Consider the following 17,458-nt stretch of genomic DNA (forward strand, 5'->3'; position numbering starts at 1 on the left):
CCAAAAGGCCGAATATGCTGGCATCCTGTGCAGCTAGTGAGAGCTCAGAGCAAACTCTGCCTACACCTCCTTCTGGGGGCAAGTGAGGGGCTGCCTGCTGCGAGAGGGCACGTGCTTGTCTTAGGGGGAGTGGGGGATGGCCCTGGGGCTCATGGGAGTGGGCAGAGGTGACAGGTGCCCATCCCAGAAGCCTCACAGAATGGGCGGCCGTCTTCCTGGGGCCGTGCCTGTGCTGGGTGGTGAGGGGCTGGTGGCCGTTAGGAAGCGTCACCAGCCCTCTCCTGGCCCACCCGCTCCTCTCCACCTTGTGGCCTTGTAAATCCCCTCGGGCCCTGAGGATCTGAAGGGACACAGCAGGGTTGTCAGCTCCATGTGGACACCATAGGATGTCTTCATTTTCCCAGAGCCCATTTCTCCCTTGAAAGTTCCTTCACGTTGGAGGGAGGAGCAGGAAAAGGAGGGGGCGGGGCCAGGATGTCCCTGAGGAGGCTGGCCCCTCAGGACCCTGACAGCACTGTCCCTGAGGTCCTGGCCCAGACTGTGTCACCTGGACAGTGACCACCCATGCAGTGGCCATCCACAAAGCCACCTTGGAGACAGCAGTGGGGGAGTGGTGAGGGGGAATGGGGCCAGCTGGCAGGAGGGAGCCCTGGGAGGAAGTTGGTGCTGGGGAGGGGGTGGAAGGGGTGGAATGCTGGCCTGCCTGGTGGGAGCCGGGCCCCAAGCAATAGACATGGGGCTGGAGCCCAGTGAGGGCCCAAGAGGTTACAACCTGGAGGCCAAGGGCAGGGTCACAGAGTGTTATGTAGTTTGAGGCATCTCTGCAGGAGACCTGAGGGCAACTGTGACCCCCCAATCCCAAGTCCCCAGCACCCCAGGGTGGAGGGGGTCAGCCAGAAGAGAGGAGCCCTGTGTGGCCCCGTCCTGACCCTGGCCCCCACCCTGAGTGCCCTCTGTATCCCCTGACTGCTCTGCCGAACCACAGCCACACAGCTGGTGGGAGGGTCCTGGGTCTTGACGCAGCCCTGGGACCAGGCCAGCTCCCACCTCCCGCCCACACAGTGGGCCCTTGTCTCCATTCAGCTCGCTGGGTCCAAAGGCAGGCAGGCAGTCCCGTGGCCTCCCCACAGCCCGCTGTGCGGCTTCCCTGCGGTGCCCGGTGAGTCCCTTCCCTGCTTCCCAGCCTCCCAGGGCAGGGTCGCCTCTCCTTCTGTCCTCCCTGGCTGCCCCTCTTCGGGCTGAGGGCCATGGGCACGTGGATCCCTAGTGGGACAGTTTCCTAGCTCAAGGGGCAGGTATGACACCGAAGGGCCTGGAGATAGATTCAGAGGGTGGGATGGATGCAGACTGGGTGGCCAGTCTGCAGGACCAGGTGGGCCTGTGGGTGTCGCTCCACCAGGCAGAGGGGTGTGTGATTGAGTCATTGTCCGGACAGAGCACAGGGCAGGCAGGTTAGACTGGAGCGCCCGCGGGGATGACAGAGCCAGGGTCCCTCTGCCTGAGTTCTATGCAAAGAGCCTTGGCCCTTCCTGTGCGGCATTTCAGCAGGTGAGCGACCCAGCAGGAACAGGTCTAACGGATAATAGAGGTGCTGACTCAGAAGGGAGGTGTGGGTCGGATGACCTGTGCTGGCCCAGTGCTCCAGGGCGGAGCCCAGACAGGACAGGTTGCAGGCAGATCTAGGGTAAGCCCCTTCGAGGCAGAATAAGCCCCAACAACTTGCCTGGGATCCAAGGTCAGGGGACCAGGTTCTCTTGGGGGTCCCATGGCCTTCCTGGGCCTCAGTTTCCCTTCTGTCATGTGCTGCCCCCGAGAAAGGCCCCCCTGTGGAGGTAGATGGGCACGCAGACTTAAAGGTTCTGGCCCCAGTTAATGTTCAGATGTAGCCATCTAGTCAAGTCAAAGCCCCAGAATCTGCTGAACTGGCCACACTGGGAAGGGACAGCTGCCTGGGAGACCTGGTACTTCCTCCTACAATGGGGGCCTCCCCAGAACTTTGGGGCAAGGATGCTCCAAGTGCTGGGCATCAAGCAGAAATACCAGCTGGTCTGGGAGCCTCCCTCTCTGCTGCTCTATCCCCAGGCCAGGCGTGGGCCTGGGTGGCCTGTTCTGCTGATACCAGCTCGGGTGGTCCCAGGCCCTGGGGAGGGAGCCAAGTGGAGAGAATGTCCTGCTGTATCCATTCAACCCGGAGGGACATGTGACACCCACACCTGCTTCCTGCTTTCAAGTTCAATACACTGGGCCTCAGTGCACGGACTAGAGTTGCGCGCCCCCCCCCCCCCCCACCTCCCATCTCCTGTGGCTCCTCTCTGCTGGGATGGGGCAGGAGCAGGAATGTAGGATGGTGGCCTCTCTGGCCTCCTTGGGGTCCATCAGGGGTCCTCAAACTTTTTAAACAGGGGGCCAGCTCACTGTCCCTCAGACCGTTGGAGGGCCGGACTATAGTTTAAAAAAAAAAACTATGAACAAATTTTTATGCGCACTGCGGGCCCGGGACGAGTCGGCTGCTAAGCAGGGCAGGCAGCGGCACCCGGCGGGCCGGATAAATCTCCTCGGCTGGCTGCATGTGGCCCGCGGGCCGTAGTTTGAGGATCCCTGCAACTGCTCCTCTGACCTACATCATTCCTAGGTCTCTGAGGCACGTGTAGGAGCTATTGGGGGCCCCTGTGGGTAGCAATGGCTCTGTTGGACCTCCCCAGGACCCCCAGCCTCTCTCAGGAGCCCAAGGGACAGGGTGGCGGGTCACCTGCCCCCCCCCCCAGATGTCCCTCTGGGGCCTGGAGTTCAGGCCCCTTCTCTGCAGACCTGCTGGGGCCACCTTGGTCAGCAGGTGATCCCCACCTCTCCTGGCTACTCCCCAGAACCTCCTGACCCTGATGACCCTGCAGGTCTGAGAAGAGTGGTGGCAGCAGCTAGGGTGCCTTCCTCCTGTGTGTGGAATGTGACTGTGTGTGTTTGCTTCCCAAGTGTGTGTCTGTGTGGGTATCTGTGGGGATGTGTGTGCATCTGCATGTGTCTCTGCTTCGTGTGTAAGTCTCTCCCTGGTTTTGTTTTTGTTTTTCTGACTGTTGTGTCAGTTTCTGTGCCTCTCTGTGTTTGTGGCGCTGGCTCCCGAGGTTGTGGGGCCCCTATTTGGGGACACTAAACCCCTCCTTGTCCAAAACGTTGGGTCCTGATTGTGCACTTGGCTGGCCTCTTGGGCAGGTGGTGCTGACCTGCCCCAGGCACACAGGTGTGTAGGGTGAGGGGGCTCTGGCCAGGCTACCTGCTTTCCCTCTGTGGGCTATGTTAACAGCAGGAAGGGGCCAATTTGGGGGTGCAGTGGCCGTGAAGAAGAGGTGGGCGGGAAGCCTGGGCCAGAGCGGTTCGAGGTGGGTGCAGGGAGGCGTCTGGCGTGGTTCCGCGCATCTGCACCTACAGAGCCCCTCCACCATGGGACGGAGAGAGGGGAGTGTGCCTGGACCCTGACCGCTGAGCCGCTGTCCCGGGCCCGCAGGGCATGGGGACCCCCCGAGTCCCCACGCGGACCGTGCTCTTCCAGAGCGAGAGGAGCGGCCTGACCTACCGCGTGCCCGCGCTGCTGCCTGTGACCCCCGGGCCCACCCTGCTGGCCTTCGCGGAGCAGCGGCTCAGCCCCAACGACGCGCACGCCCACCGCCTGGTGCAGAGGTGCGGCACCCTGGCGGGGGGCTCTGTGCGGGTGAGTGACCTTGCAGGGGGGGGGGGGCGTACCCGGTGCGGACGGGAAACTGAGGCTGCCCCCTCCCTCAACCCTCCCCCTTCCCGGCAGTGGGGCGCCGCCCAAGTGCTGAGCACCGCGGCCCTGGAGGAGCACCGGTCCATGAACCCCTGCCCCGTGCATGATGCGCGCACCGGCACCGTCTTCCTCTTCTTCGTGGCCGTACGCGGCCAAACCCCCGAGGTGGCGCAGATAGCCACGGGCAGGAACGCCGCGCGCCTCTGCTGCGTGACCAGCCGGGACGCGGGGCGCACCTGGGGCAGCGCGCGGGACCTCACGGCGGAGGCGGTGGGCGCCACCGAGCGGGGTAGGCGGGCACAGGGCGCTGGTCTACACCTGGGGGCGGGCCTGCACGGGTCGGAGGGATCCTCACCGCTGGTGGGGGCGGGTCTGGCTAGTGGTCCCTTGGCGGCCCGCCCCGCCCCCAGCCTAAGGACCATGGAGGCTATACCATCCTCGACCCCTGAGTCCGCAAACGGGTGTTGGTCACGCCAGAAGGAGCAGTCTGTTCATCTTCCTGAGCTGTGTCTTAATCTGAGCCCCCAAACCCCAAGGCCTCCCTCCTTAACCACTTCCTCCTCCTCCTCCTCAGCGGAGAATGCAGGCAGGTTGACCTTACCACTGCCTCAGGGGCCACCCCAACCCTGTCAGGGGGCGGCTCTGAGACCTGGAGCTAATCAAAGAGCTACCTGTTGGTGTGGACCCCACCCCAGGGGACTGGCCCAGGCTGGAGGGGCTACCCAGTCCTGAAGCTCCACACCCCCCACATCCCTCAGCTGCCCCTGTGGGGACAATGCTCACACTGGCCACCTGCTCACATGCTGGGAACCTGGCCAAGTGGCCTGCCTGGGCTCCCACTCGTGCTAGTGTTCTCAGGAGGCTTGTCCAGCCCCAGAGGACTCAGGGTGGCTTGAAGGAGTGGAGGGCGGGAGGCACGGTCAACGGATGGCTCCCTCACAAACTGCTCCCTAATCCGGCACTGTCCCCCATCCTCCCCACCATCTGCCGCTGTGGCTGTCCGCTCCTGAGGCAACAGCAGCCCCTCCCATCTGCAGACTGGGCCACGTTTGCCGTGGGCCCAGGCCATGGCATCCAGCTGCGCTCGGGACGCCTGCTGGTGCCAGCCTACACCTACCGTGTGGACCGGCGTGAGTGCTTCGGCAAGATCTGCAGGACCAGCCCCCACGCCTTCACCTTCTACAGCGATGACCATGGCCAGACCTGGCACCATGGCGGCCTCCTGTCCAACCTGCGCTCGGGCGAGTGTCAGCTGGCTGTGGTGGATGGAGGGCAGGCGGGCAGTGTCCTCTACTGCAATGCCCGGAGCCCCCTGGGCAGCCGTGTGCAGGCCCTCAGCACAGATGAGGGCACGTCCTTCCTGCCGGGAGAGCTGGTGCCCACCCTGGCCGAGACTGCCCGGGGTTGCCAGGGCAGCATCCTGGGCTTCCCAGCGCCCCCCTCTAATAGGCCTGGCAATGAGGGATGGTCAGTGGGCTCCAGGAAGACTCCCTTTCCTCCAAATCTCTGTCCTGGAGCCCAGGAATCCCCAGAGGAGGGGGCTGGGGACACCCAAAGGGGTGGGGGGCTGGGTGGGACAGAGAGATGTGGGGGCGGGACAGAGGGATCAGGGGACCCCAGCCCAGGGCCTGAGCTCGGTGGGGACAGGAGGGCCTGGTCCCTACAGCTCCCTAGGCTCCCTGCTGCCCTGCCTCAGAGCCCCACATGGCTGCTGTATTCCCACCCAGCGGGGCGCAGGGCTCGGCTCCATATGGGTGTCCACCTGAACAGGTCCCCCCTGGACCCCCACAGCTGGACGGAGCCTTGGGTGATCTACCAGGGCCCCAGCGGCTACTCCGACCTGGCATCCATCGGGCTCACCCCTGAGGGCACCCTGACCTTCGCCTGTCTATATGAGAGTGGAGCCAGGGTGTCCTACGAGGAGATCTCCTTCTGCATGTTCTCCTTGCGCGAGGTCCTAGAGAATGTGCTTCCAGGCCCCGAGCCAACTGGCCTGGGGAGCAAGCCTCAGGAGCAGTGCTGGCCCTCCTGAAGGGCCCTCTGACCAGGCCTGGCCAGGTGTGCCCAGGAGGAGGGGGAGGGCAAGGGCCTGGATGGAGCTCTGGGTGATCCCTCAAGAAGCACCTTTGACCTTCGGCTTCTTCATGAAGAGCTGTGAGGGTAGGTCTTCATGAAGGACCCTGTGCAATGACCCATAAGTTCAGTTTTAATACTGTCAAACAAGCAGGACTGGGCATTGAGAAGGGAGCTCACAGCTGGAAGCCAGGGGAGGTGGGCTCTCAGCCTTGTAGGGACAGGCGATGGGCTGTGGGTAAGGGTGACTGGGGACCCTTAGACTAGAACAAGGTGCTGCACTGTCCTGGTGTCTGGCTCTTTAATCTTACTCTGCTTTCTGGTTTCTGGACAGGAAATAAAGGTGTTGTGCATTTATGTCCAGAGATGTTTCTCTTGAGTTCTTTCCCTGCCAAAGCCCTAGGGAGGGTACCCGGTTCTCTAGCTCACTTCTCTGACCACCAGCCCAATCTTGTTGCATCGTCTGCTCCCTTTCCCCACCCCACTGGCCAAACTCTCCAAGCCCCGGGGCGTCAGGGGTGGGGGCAGGATGAGGGCAGGAAAAGCAGGTCTCAGTGTGGCAGCACCCAGAGCTGTCTGGTCTGCACATGGGCTGCCCTGCGTGTCTGCATTTCCCATTGGAGTGTAACGAGCAGGGTCACCTCCCAGGACCTGCCCCGTTTCCTCACGGAAGCTCCTTTTTATTTCTTCTTCATTTTGGTTATAAAAATAAAATATGCTTGCCCTAGCCGGTGTGCTCAGTGGACAGAGTGTCGGCCTGCGGACTGAAGGGTCCCAGATTCAGTTCCGGTTAAGAGCACGTACCTCGGTTGCAGGCTCGATACCCACCCCGGGGCATATGTGGGAGGCAACCAATCCATATGTCTCTCTCACATGGATGTTTCTCTCTCTGTCTCTTCCCCTCCCTTCCACTCTCTCTAAAAATCAATGGAAAAATATCCTCGGGTGAGGATTAACAACAACAACAACAACAAAAAATATGTTAATTGTACAAAATTTTGGATATGTAGGAAACTATAAAGACAAAATAAAAATGTGCCCTGGCCGGGTAGCTCAGTTGACCAGAGTATTGTCCCCATATGCCACAGGTGTGGGCTTGATCCCTGGTCATGGAACATACAAGAATTAAACAATGAATACATAAATAAGTGGAACAACAAATAGATGTCTCTCTCTCTCAAATCAATAAAAAAAATTTTTAAAAAAGATCCCATATGACCTTCCCCCCCTTCCCCCCGCAAGTCATAACCATGACGTTCCTTTTGGTGTTGAAGCATCCATCTTATATAAAAACTGCTGTTTGAAATTTTAACCCTGCTATTTTGGCTTCTGTAAACGCTTGCTTGCTTAAATAATAAGGAAAATAAGACTACTCCCATTCCAGACAAGCCGTGGACTGTGCCCCAGACAGAGTTGTCAGTGCTGACACCAGGCCAGGCCTTGAGATATGGTCTCATGGCCCCTTCCCAGCATGCAGGCCTTCTTTCCCAGAAGGCCGGGAAGTCTCATTCCAAATTTGGGAGACAAAAGAGCTAGAAAAGGTATAAATAGAAAAAGTTTCCTCCATATTGGGGGGCCCAGAATTTGAAAGACACATTTTTCTCTGGGCCTGCGCATAATAAAATGTAACTCCCTTTCTCTAAGCGTGGCTTGGTTTTTCTCCGGTCTTCTATAACAGTGTTTCTGACTTTTTCTTCTTTTAAAAAGATTTGACGGTGTTTTAGCTTTCCTGACTGTCACACTCCAGTCATCTACCTTTTGTGCCCACCCCCCCGCCCCAACCAGCCTGGACATAGTTTCTTTACAAGGCCTCTGCTGGGTAACCTGCCCAAAAGGTGGGGGCATCCAGGAAGCTTTGGAGCCTCCCAGAGCCTACAGCAGCCTAGGGAACTCAGGGCAGCCAGTCCCCATGGGAGCAAGGTGGCCCCTCATCACTTACCTTCATTCTCAGTCCCCTATAAGCATGGCCACCTTTCTGGAGTCACCTCTGGGCTCCAGGCAGCAGCAGCACAGGAGCTTGGATCCAGGGCCTCTCAGTGGCCTGAGCCAGCCTGCACTCAATCAGGGACCCCAACTCAGGCTGACCACCCCTTCTACGCATCCCAGGGGGACAGCCAGTCTGGAGCTATAGAACTTACAGGTCTGTATGGCCCATGTCCTGTCATTCAGTTCCGGACTGGGTGATTAATGCCTCCCAAATTCATGTCCACGCAGAACCTCAGATTGTGACTTATTTGGAAATAAGTTCTTTGCAGGTGTGATTAAGATAAGGGTGGAGATGAGATCACCCTGGATGAGGTCCTCAGTCAGATGGGAGTGTCCTTATAAGAGACAGAAAAGGACACTCAGGAGAAGGCACTGAAGATGGAGACAGAGACTTGGAGGAGCCCCTGGGGTCCCGGAAACCAAGGCCGCAGGAAGGACCGTTCTCTGGGAGCAAGCCTGGCCACACCTTGGTGTCGGACTTCTGGCCTCCAGAACCGGGAGAGAATGACCACCTGTTGTCTAAGTGTCCGATTTGTGACAACATTTAGTTGGAATTTGACTTCTCACCAGAAACCATGGAAACTGGGAAACGATGATGTGGTCCCTTCAAAAGTGCTGAGAGGAAATAGCCACCAACCTGGAATTCTATGCTTAGAAAAAGCATTCTTCAAGAACAAAGGAAAAATAGGGACGTTCTCACATAAATAAAAATAAATTAGTTTGTCACCAGCAGACTCACTAAAGAAAGTGTGAAAGCTCGTTGTTTCAATGGAAGGACGGTGACTCCAGATGGAACGTCATGGGACAGCAGTGGCAATGCACACAGTTGATAAATCTGGATGAACCTGACTGTGAACCGACAATGATTCCTCGGGAGGTTTCAATGTGCATAGACTTAAATATGGAATAAGAGCAGCGTTAAGCTGAGTGGGCAGCAAATGGGACGGAAGAGCTCAGAGATCCTTGCCCTGTCCAAGGAGAGGGAAATGCACCCATGCGTGTTGGCCAAGGCTGGGGTCTGGATCTCTAGGGCACATGCTGAAAGAACCAGCAAAACTGTATAATCACCAAATTAATAGAGGTGACAAATAGGAAAATAAAATAGAAAGTGTTCAATTTTAAAAAGGCAAGGAATGAGAGAAAATACACACCGAACTGGTAAGATAAAGAGAAAAAAAATATTAAGAAACCAATTGAAATACAAGCATATCAGAATTACATTAATGTAAATTGACTAACATTCCTATCAACAGACAAAACGGTCATGGCAGAAAGCAAAACAACAACGGTAAACCCCACCCCAAACCCAGCGATATCCCTCTGACAGCAGACAGAAAATGTGAAGAGAAAGGTTGGAGGCTAAAAGAAAAAATAGCCCAGGAAACAATGCAGATGAACAGCTGGTGGCGCTGTGTTTCTATCAGGCAAGGACCTTACAGCCAAACATATAAAGGGACACGTTTCAAAATTACAAATGTTTGACTCAACAGAAAATTATAGCCATATTAAGTTTGTATGTACCCAATATTATGCCTCAAAAAGTGAAACAAAAATGGACAGATCTGTTGGGGAAAATAGACCCACAATTATAATAGCAAGTTTTAGACACGTGTCTCTCAGTAACTGACAGAGCCAGCAGACAACAATAAAAGCAGTAGGGACAGGGCAGGGGTGGCCAACTTGCCTAACAAGCCAAACTATATTGACACCTGCAGACAGGGCACACAACACCTGCAGGAGGTGCCATCTTTCCAAATGCATCAAGATACAAAATCAAATCCCCACACACTTCAAAGACTTGAAAAACCACAGTGAAATTGAGCCAGAAATTAAACAAAGGATAATTAAACATCTTCATATGTTCAAGAATTTAGAAACAGTATTCTAAATAACTCACAGTTCAAAGAAGCCATAGTGGAGATTAGAAGAGATTTTGAAATAAATTATGCAAACACTACATAAAACTTGTGGGATGCTGCTGAATCCAGAATCAGAGGGAAATGCACCTGTTAGAACAGAAGAAAGGTGACAGTCCTGCTCTCTCGAGAAAAAGGTCAGTGTATTTGGTCCAGACAAAGCAGAAGGAAGAAATGACAAAGAGCAGAGCAGTGGGACAGGAAAATCCCACAAGAGAGCAAAGAAAGCCAAAGGTTGGGTTTTGAAAAAACTAATTAAATCAACAAACCCCTGACAGGCTGGTCATGAAGAAAGGAAGAGAATAGTCCAGCCAAAGTGGATTAGTTGGTTGACCTTCGTCCCATGCACCGAAAGGTTGCTGGTTCAATCCCCAGTCAGGGCACATACCTGGGTTTCGGGTTTGATCCCCGTCAGGGATGGTACAGAAGGCAACTGATCTCTCACTCTCTCTCTCTCTCTGTCTCTCTCTCTCTCTCTCTCTCTCAGAATGCCCACATATAACCAATGCCAGGAATGAGAAAGGACATACGGGACCCTACAGACACTCAAAGATTTCAAGGGGACTTGGGGAGCAACTTTATGTTAATAAAGTTGAAAATTTAGATAAAATGGACAAGTTTTGGAAAAATATGACATTAGAACTGACACAAGATGAAAGGGGAAATCTGGAGAATCTTGGTAAAGAAATGGAATCCATAATTTAAAATCTGCACACTAGGAACACTCCAGATGTCTGCGGCTTTCCTAGCGAAACCTGTCAAACACTAAGAATGGACCAGCACGTGTCGTGTGTCCCTGGGGAGAGCGTGGGGCTGACACTGTGGGCACTGCTCCTGGGAGGAGAAACCATTAAAGAGCCAAGGAATTAGGTACATTTTAAGAAGTAAAGTTCACAAAGTGTACTAACACAACACCTAAAGCCACGATCCATGAAAGGGCAATTCGATGAGAAAAGTTGACACAACACGTAGAATGAAAAGACAAGCCACAGACTGTAGGAAAATTGTTGCAAGACTCGTATCTGATGGTTTCACTTTGTACGAAATGGCCAAACTGTCTTCCACAGTGGCTTTACCATCTGTGTATCTTCTTTGGTGAAGAGTCCAGGTCTTTGCCTGTTTTTCAGCTGGGTTGCTTGTTTTCATAGCATTGAGTTTTAAACCTTGTTTGCATATTATGGCAAGTAAGTATATAAAAAGATGCCGCACAGCATGTCGACAGGGAAATGCAGAATAAAGCAGCAGTGAGATGCCACTGCACATCTATCAGGATGGTCAAAATTTTGCTGGAACACTGACAGCATCAAATGCCGGGAGCAGCAGGGCCCTCACTCATGCTGGCGGGAATGCACAATGGTGCCACCACTTGGGAGACAGTTTGGTGGTTTCTTACAAAACGAAACAGACTCCTACCATATGATCCAGCATTGTGCTCCTTGGCATTTACCCAAAGAAGTTGAAGACTTATGTTTACATGGAAACCTGCCCACGGATGTTTATAGCAGCTTGTTCATAATTGCCAAAACTTGGAAGAAACCAAGATGTCACATCCTTCAGTCTGTGGCCCTGCAATTGACCACCCAGATGGACCTTTGGGCCCTGGAGGGAGCAACAGGGCCCTGCTCTGGCTGTGGGGAGGCCCAGCTGCCCCCATGAGCCTGCGGAATTGGGAATAATATATGGAAGCCTGGGTTTCATTCTTCTCTTTCCACTCTTATCTTGGCTTGTAGATGGTGTGGTTAATTTTATGTGTCAACTTGGCTAGGCACAGTATCCAGATATTTGGTCAAATGCCAGTCTAGATGTTTCTGTGAAGGTTTTCTTTCCCTTTTTTTTTTTTTTTAATGATGAGATTAGCATTTAAATCAGCAGACATTGTGTAAAGCAAATCCCCTCCGTGATGGGTGGGCCTCATCCAATCATGTGAGATTTAGGAGAAGAGACTGAGGTCCCCTGAGGAAGAGGGACTTCTGCCTCCTGACCGCCTTCTGACTCAAGCTGCAACATCAGCTCTTTCCTGGGTCTCCAGCTGCTGATTTGCCACAATCGCATGAGCCAGTTCCTTTAACATAAATCTCTATAGCACATCCTACAGGTTCTGTTCCTCTGGAGAACCCTGACTGACTCAGGGACCTTTCCCCCTGCCCCCTCGCCCCCGCCTGTGTTCCCTTCTGTACATCAGTCCCTTTCTGAACTGCAGGCCATCCATGCGTCATCCCACCACTACATCTGGTCCAGGTGCCCTGACCAGTCCCTGTGGCTCAGGAGCTGACCTCCTAGCCCAGACATTGTCATCTTCCCAAACTGACCCTCTGTTCCTATTGAACATTCATTCTCCCCTCTCCCCACCCCAGGTCCCCTACTCTCTGTCTGTGAACCTGACTCCTCCAGGAACTTCAACTCAGTGCAATCACATAGTGTTTGTCCTTCTGTGTCTGGCTTCTTGCACTGAGCGTCAGTCCTCAAGGTCCTGTCATGTCGGAGCAGGTGTCAGACTGTGCTCCCTTTTCAGACTCAATCATACTTGGCTGTGTGGAGGGACCCAATTCGACAGTCCTTTCATCCCTCCACTGACATTGGGGCTGCTGCCATCTGTTGGCTATTGTGCATTGATGTACAAACTTTAAAAATTATTTTAACAGTTGAATAATATTCCATATAATAATTTATTTTTGGAATTCAAATGAGATAAAAACATAACAAAAACACACACACCCATTAATTAGTGCCCACGGCAGGGGCCCAGGGAACTTGAGCCCCAGGCAGCTCCCGCCATCCAGGCCGCACCCCCAGGCTGGCTTCATTTTGCCTGAAGACCAACAAGAGCTGAGTCCTGGGGATCTGTGTGCCTGGCCAGGACCTCTGGCTGGGAGGACCCAAAGGGTGGGGGAGGCTGGGAAGTGGCTCCTGGGGTGGACTGAGCGGCCACCCCATGGCAGACATGAGGCTTCAAGGCCACATCCTGGACACGTGGCCACCTCTGCCCAGAGTCTCTTCCTGCCTGAGGGCAGACAGCTCGGCCACTCATTCTTCAGCTCCAGTGGCTCTTGGAGGTGCCCCTGACATGTGGTGAGCTCAGGGCACCCCAAGATGTGGGAGCCGAAGGCTGAAGGGAACCCTACACCCCTGTCCACAGTGAGTCAGTGGGCTCAGGAGTCACAAACACAGGGTCCCACAGGCAGGTAGGGCAGCCTGACTGAGGTCAGAGGGTACAGGACTCCCAGGAAGGGTTCGATTGAGCCCCAGTTAGGGGGCACCAGTGATTGGGGTGAACACTGTGTTAGCCTTGATCACCCTCAGGAGGACTCCCCACATCCTGAAGTCTTCAAAACTCGGAGCCTCACCCACATGCAAAGGGGATGGATCCATTCACGCTGGACCGCTGACCCACTAGGGCTGAGACCCTAGGGGTCCCACGCTGGCGCCAGCCCTGCTGCATGACCCGGAGGGGGAGCTCCCTTTGAGATCTGTGCCTTCCTCCTTCCAGGAGACCTTGGCCAGAGTCCTACAGGCCTAACCTGTCTTTTCTGTCCGGAGGGTCTCCTAAGCCAAGGTGTCCAGGCCCTTTCCCTGCGCTGCAGACCTGGGACTGGGAGGGCCCAGGGGCTGGTGGGCGTGTCCTCCAGGGCAAGGGGTTGCAGGGTGGGGCCCCAGGGCGGGGCACAGACCCGGAGCTTGGTGGGGCCCGGGGTGCCGTTGCTGCCACTCGCCTCCTGCTCTGGGCCCCCTGCCCGCCAGGATCCGCGGGCCTCACTCAGGAAGCCCAGGCCTGGGGCGGGGACCGAGGCCGGCCACGCCCGGCTCCTCACCGAAGCCGCCGCTGGGGAGCTGCAGGGACAGACCCGCCGGAGCGCGTGGGCGGGGGTGGGCGAGGTGCCCCAGCCCGGCCGTGACACACGAGGCTGGGGCAGAGCTGGGAATGGAAAAAGTGAGTGGCGGCAGGCGGCAGGCGGCAGGCGGCAGGCGGCGGGCGGCCGGCGCTTTACAGGAAGGCGCCGCGCAAAGTGCTGACGGTGTCCGCTTCCACTTCTTATCTGAGCCGCCGCGGCCAGGACTCTTCCTCCCCTCTCTCTGCGCGCGCTTTTGTCTTTTTGTAGTATCGATACGATCTCAGGCAATTTAAAACACATTCAAAATGTGTTAATCAATTAGGTTTTAGTTTTACTTCTGGCGGTTTTGATGCTCAAATGGTCTGTCTGGTCTTTTGCCAGGACCCAGCTGGGCTCCTTGCCTTTGGCTCCCTCCTGCACACGCCCCCCACGGACCGGCACTGTCATTGGCCCCAAGAGCCGTGGTCTCCCAGTGTCCCAGCCAGACCCAGCTGCTTCCGCTGCCCTCCTGCCCCCACCCAGTAGTCTGTGACCCCAGACCCAGCACAGTGACCCCGAGTGAGGTTCATATTTTTGCCATCCAGTCACCACAGGAGGTATTCCAGGTGGGTTCCACAGGTCGAAGGGCAAATGCTTCGCTAACTGCCGGATGTCACCTGATGCTCCTCCAGTTTGTGCTTCCACGGCCATGGCCATGCATGAGGGGCCTCCTGCGTCCTGGCCAGCAGCCTGGTCCCAGCTTTCAGTTTGCCAGTTGATAGGTGCAATGTAACCTGCACTTTTCTTATTATGAGTAAAATTGAACATGCTTTCATTGTTTAAGCAATGTACCCATAATACAACGTGCACATGTGTGTGCATGTAGTGTGCATGCTCATGCGTGTGTGTATGCTCCATGTGCCTGAGTGTGCCGTGTGCACATTTGTGTTATGTGCATGTGTACATATGTTGTGTGCATGTATGTACTGTCTGGTCACACTTCCTGCTCACCTTCCCATTGCACCTGTGAGCTGCTCTCTCTGTATTTCTAAAAGGTCTCTGTGTGACATTGCACACTCCTCCCCAGTTGGCCTGTGATAGTTCTGCCATGCTAACGTGCTCTGTCTTCTCTTTCCTGGCGCCTTGATTCTGAGCCAGTGTGAGGAACAGTTCATCACGTGTTCTCCTGTCTTGTAGGGTTCCTCTCTCACACTCGCATCCCTGCTGCTGGGTGATTTCTGCAAGTGAGTGGCATAAGGTGAGTCTACCTGGATGTGTTTTAAGCTAGTGGTATGGTCCCTACACTATGCATCAAAAAGTCTACCTTCTGCCCTGGTCCCATTCATTCCTGTCTCTTCATGAGCTAACCCCACTGCTTTAATTGGGGCGAGTTTAGATCTGACAAAGCTAGTCTTCACTTTCTCTTCATGGCTTTCTCAGCTCTTACTCGTTCATTTTTCCACATGAACTTTACAGGTCAGACATGTGGGTTTCTGTTGGGATCCTGTTAAATTTATAAATTAACCCAGGAAGAGCTGACACCTCAGTGGTGTCTTGTCATCCTAACCAGGTTGCGTGTTCCTGTCAGTCAGGCCCACACCCAGCTCTCCTGCAGGTTTACACATTTCTTGATAAATTTATGATGCAGGCATTTTGTCTTCTTTGTTCTGTTGTAGACGGAACACTATCACATTTTCTGCTAACTGGTCAGTGTTTGAATATGTGACAGCCCTCTATTTCAGGATGTTAGTTTTATACCTGCTCCTTGCCTGGATTTTCTTTCTTTTTTTTAAAAAAATCATTTTACTGTTTATACCACAGTCACATGGAAATTGGCACAACTGTTCCATGACAGAAAGAACAAACAGAGACCTGTCATGCAAGGTAAATTAAGGGAAGGCTTTCCTGAAGCAGGGGAAGTACCACAGAAACACGGGATGGCTGCAGCTATCTCAGACAACAGCGCCAGGGGTGTGGGTGGGTAGGAATGGAGGGTGCTCTTACAGTAGCTGGCCTCCTTGAATTGGCCTCAGACCACTGCTGGTGCCTAAGGGGAATTTCCTAATATGCTTGGTAAGCCGATCACTTGTCACCATTTATAACTGCGGTGGGGTGACACTGCTGCAGAATAAATTCTACAAGTTCCTAGGCAGGTTCTCTAAATCTCATCTGTGATCAGTGGTTGGTAAATTAGGATTCTGCAAAAGTAATCCCATAAATGGACATCCAGGGAAGTTTTACAACCAGTGAAATTAGACCAAAAAATAAATAACCACACGAACCAAAACTACACACTGAACTAAAATGGTGTCACGTCAGGACTTCTGAAAGAACCAGAGCAGGCAAGCAGAACCAGAGTAGGCAAGATTACTCAAACAGAAGATCCTCATCCTTCTCTTCAGCCAGAAGATTGGCAGGCTCCGTCACCTCTCCAGCTACCTTCCGTTCCTCCAATTCCATCTCAGTTTTTTCCTTGAGAATCTTTTCCTTCTCCTGTATTTTCTTTAACCTATAGAACTCTTCTCGCTCTCTCTCATCCAGCTCTGCGATGATATAAGCAAGGGTACGTTCAATCCTGGGAATGATGACATGTTCAATGGCATTTACACGCCTGTTGGTTATCTTAATAGCTTCAGCCAAAGTAACAAAGGAAGTCTGCAGTGAGGTGAGTTCCACCAGTAGTTCCACTGCTTTGGCATAGTTCCTCTTTAATTTAGCCAGTTGTTCCGCACCTCTGGCTAAACCAGTCAGTTCATAACTGTCGGTTCCTTCATGGTAATGTTCAAATATTGGCAAGGTAACACCTGCTACATTATCTTTCTTTGCTTGGATCTTCACTTGGGCTTTATTCACATTTTGGATAACCGTGGTGCTGAGGTCCCCTGCTGTGAACTTGGCCTCAGCAAGTGAAAAGGCAGCTTCTCTCATCACTTCACCCATCAACATTTTAGTCCCTATGATCTTCTTTAGGATCTGTCGAAATCGAAGAGTTAGGGCATCTGATTTCTTCTTCAGGAGGTTTCGACCTGTCTGTGCTCCTTTTAATCGAGCCTTCATGATGGTCTGTGCCATTCTCGAGGGAAAGATTTCAATGCTGTCTTTGCCCAACATTCTGACAATGACTGTTTGGCTTTGGTTCCCGGTCTGGCAGACGTGGTTGCCACAGACCCAGCCACAGCGTCTTCTTCTCTGGATTTTCTTGTTGTAGTATTTTCCCATGGAACCTACTGTGTTTTTCAGGCTCATGCTCACTGCATACTTCCCAGGCTGTGTTCCTTCGGACGTGTGACCTTGTCTAGCATCCTTGCTCTTCCTGGATGGGTGGCTCCACCTCCCACCCCACCCAGGACAGGACCCCAGGGTGCCAGGCACAGGCTGTGAGCTCAGATGGCTAGGGAGGGGCGGGCCTGGATGGGGCTCACAGGAGGGGGCAGGTTGGGGGCATCTGTCATTGCAGTCAGGGAACCAGCACGGGGGTGTCCTGTTCCTGCTGGAGGACGGGCCAGGCATTCTCTTTGCAGGCTACACCCTGAGCCTGCTTGCTGGTAGCCTGGTGCAGCCCACCCACTGGCTGGCCTGGCCCCAGCCTGGGGCACTGCCCCTGCCCCGGAGGGACCCCAAGGTGTGGGGGACTCATGAGGGCTATAGCAGGGCAGATATAGGCACAATCTCTCAGGGATGGCCTGTGCCAGATTCAGGTGGTCTGGGGGCAGGGTGCTGTGGGACCTTGGGGTGTGAAGCCCAGAAAGGGCTTCTGGGGGGTGGTGCCCAGCAGCCCCCTAAAGTGAGAGGCTGTGTGAGTGTGGGAGGAGCACAGGAGCGGAGATGAGGGCCACAGGAGGCCTGTGTGTTTCTTGAATAGTGACATCAAGACCAGAGCCCTCCATCTGCCCGGCACCAGCAGGGTCTCCCCC

General features: G+C 54.4%; 2 protein-coding genes across 2 annotated transcripts; one reads left to right on the forward strand and one right to left on the reverse strand.

Moving 5' to 3' along the window:
• The first annotated feature begins 1,098 nt into the window (after positions 1–1,098).
• Positions 1,099–7,012, forward strand: NEU4 (neuraminidase 4). Its single transcript, XM_080668160.1, has 4 exons — positions 1,099–1,159; positions 3,500–3,703; positions 3,794–4,049; positions 4,798–7,012. Exons 2-4 carry the CDS (start codon positions 3,503–3,505, stop codon positions 5,790–5,792), a joined length of 1,452 nt encoding a protein of 483 aa, XP_080524286.1. The 5' UTR covers positions 1,099–1,159; positions 3,500–3,502; the 3' UTR covers positions 5,793–7,012.
• An 8,537-nt stretch (positions 7,013–15,549) lies between these two features.
• Positions 15,550–16,671, reverse strand: LOC308248529 (V-type proton ATPase subunit D-like). The gene has a single exon (XM_080668645.1). It carries the CDS (start codon positions 16,653–16,655, stop codon positions 15,912–15,914), a length of 744 nt encoding a protein of 247 aa, XP_080524771.1. The 5' UTR covers positions 16,656–16,671; the 3' UTR covers positions 15,550–15,911.
• Between the last annotated feature and the right edge of the window lie 787 nt (positions 16,672–17,458).

The sequence above is a fragment of the Plecotus auritus genome (assembly GCF_963455305.1).
Source record: "Plecotus auritus genome assembly, chromosome: 5".
Lineage (NCBI taxonomy): Eukaryota > Metazoa > Chordata > Mammalia > Chiroptera > Vespertilionidae > Plecotus > Plecotus auritus.

Excerpts from the sequence above, each read along its gene's own strand:
- LOC308248529 (XM_080668645.1), bottom strand. The coding sequence starts at position 16,655 with ATGTTGGGCAAAGACAGCATTGAAATCTTTCCCTCGAGAATGGCACAG.
- NEU4 (XM_080668160.1), top strand. The coding sequence starts at position 3,503 with ATGGGGACCCCCCGAGTCCCCACGCGGACCGTGCTCTTCCAGAGCGAG. Across the intron at positions 3,704-3,793 it reads TGGCGGGGGGCTCTGTGCGG|TGGGGCGCCGCCCAAGTGCT; the intron begins GTGAGTGACCTT and ends CCTTCCCGGCAG. Across the intron at positions 4,050-4,797 it reads GGTGGGCGCCACCGAGCGGG|ACTGGGCCACGTTTGCCGTG; the intron begins GTAGGCGGGCAC and ends TCCCATCTGCAG.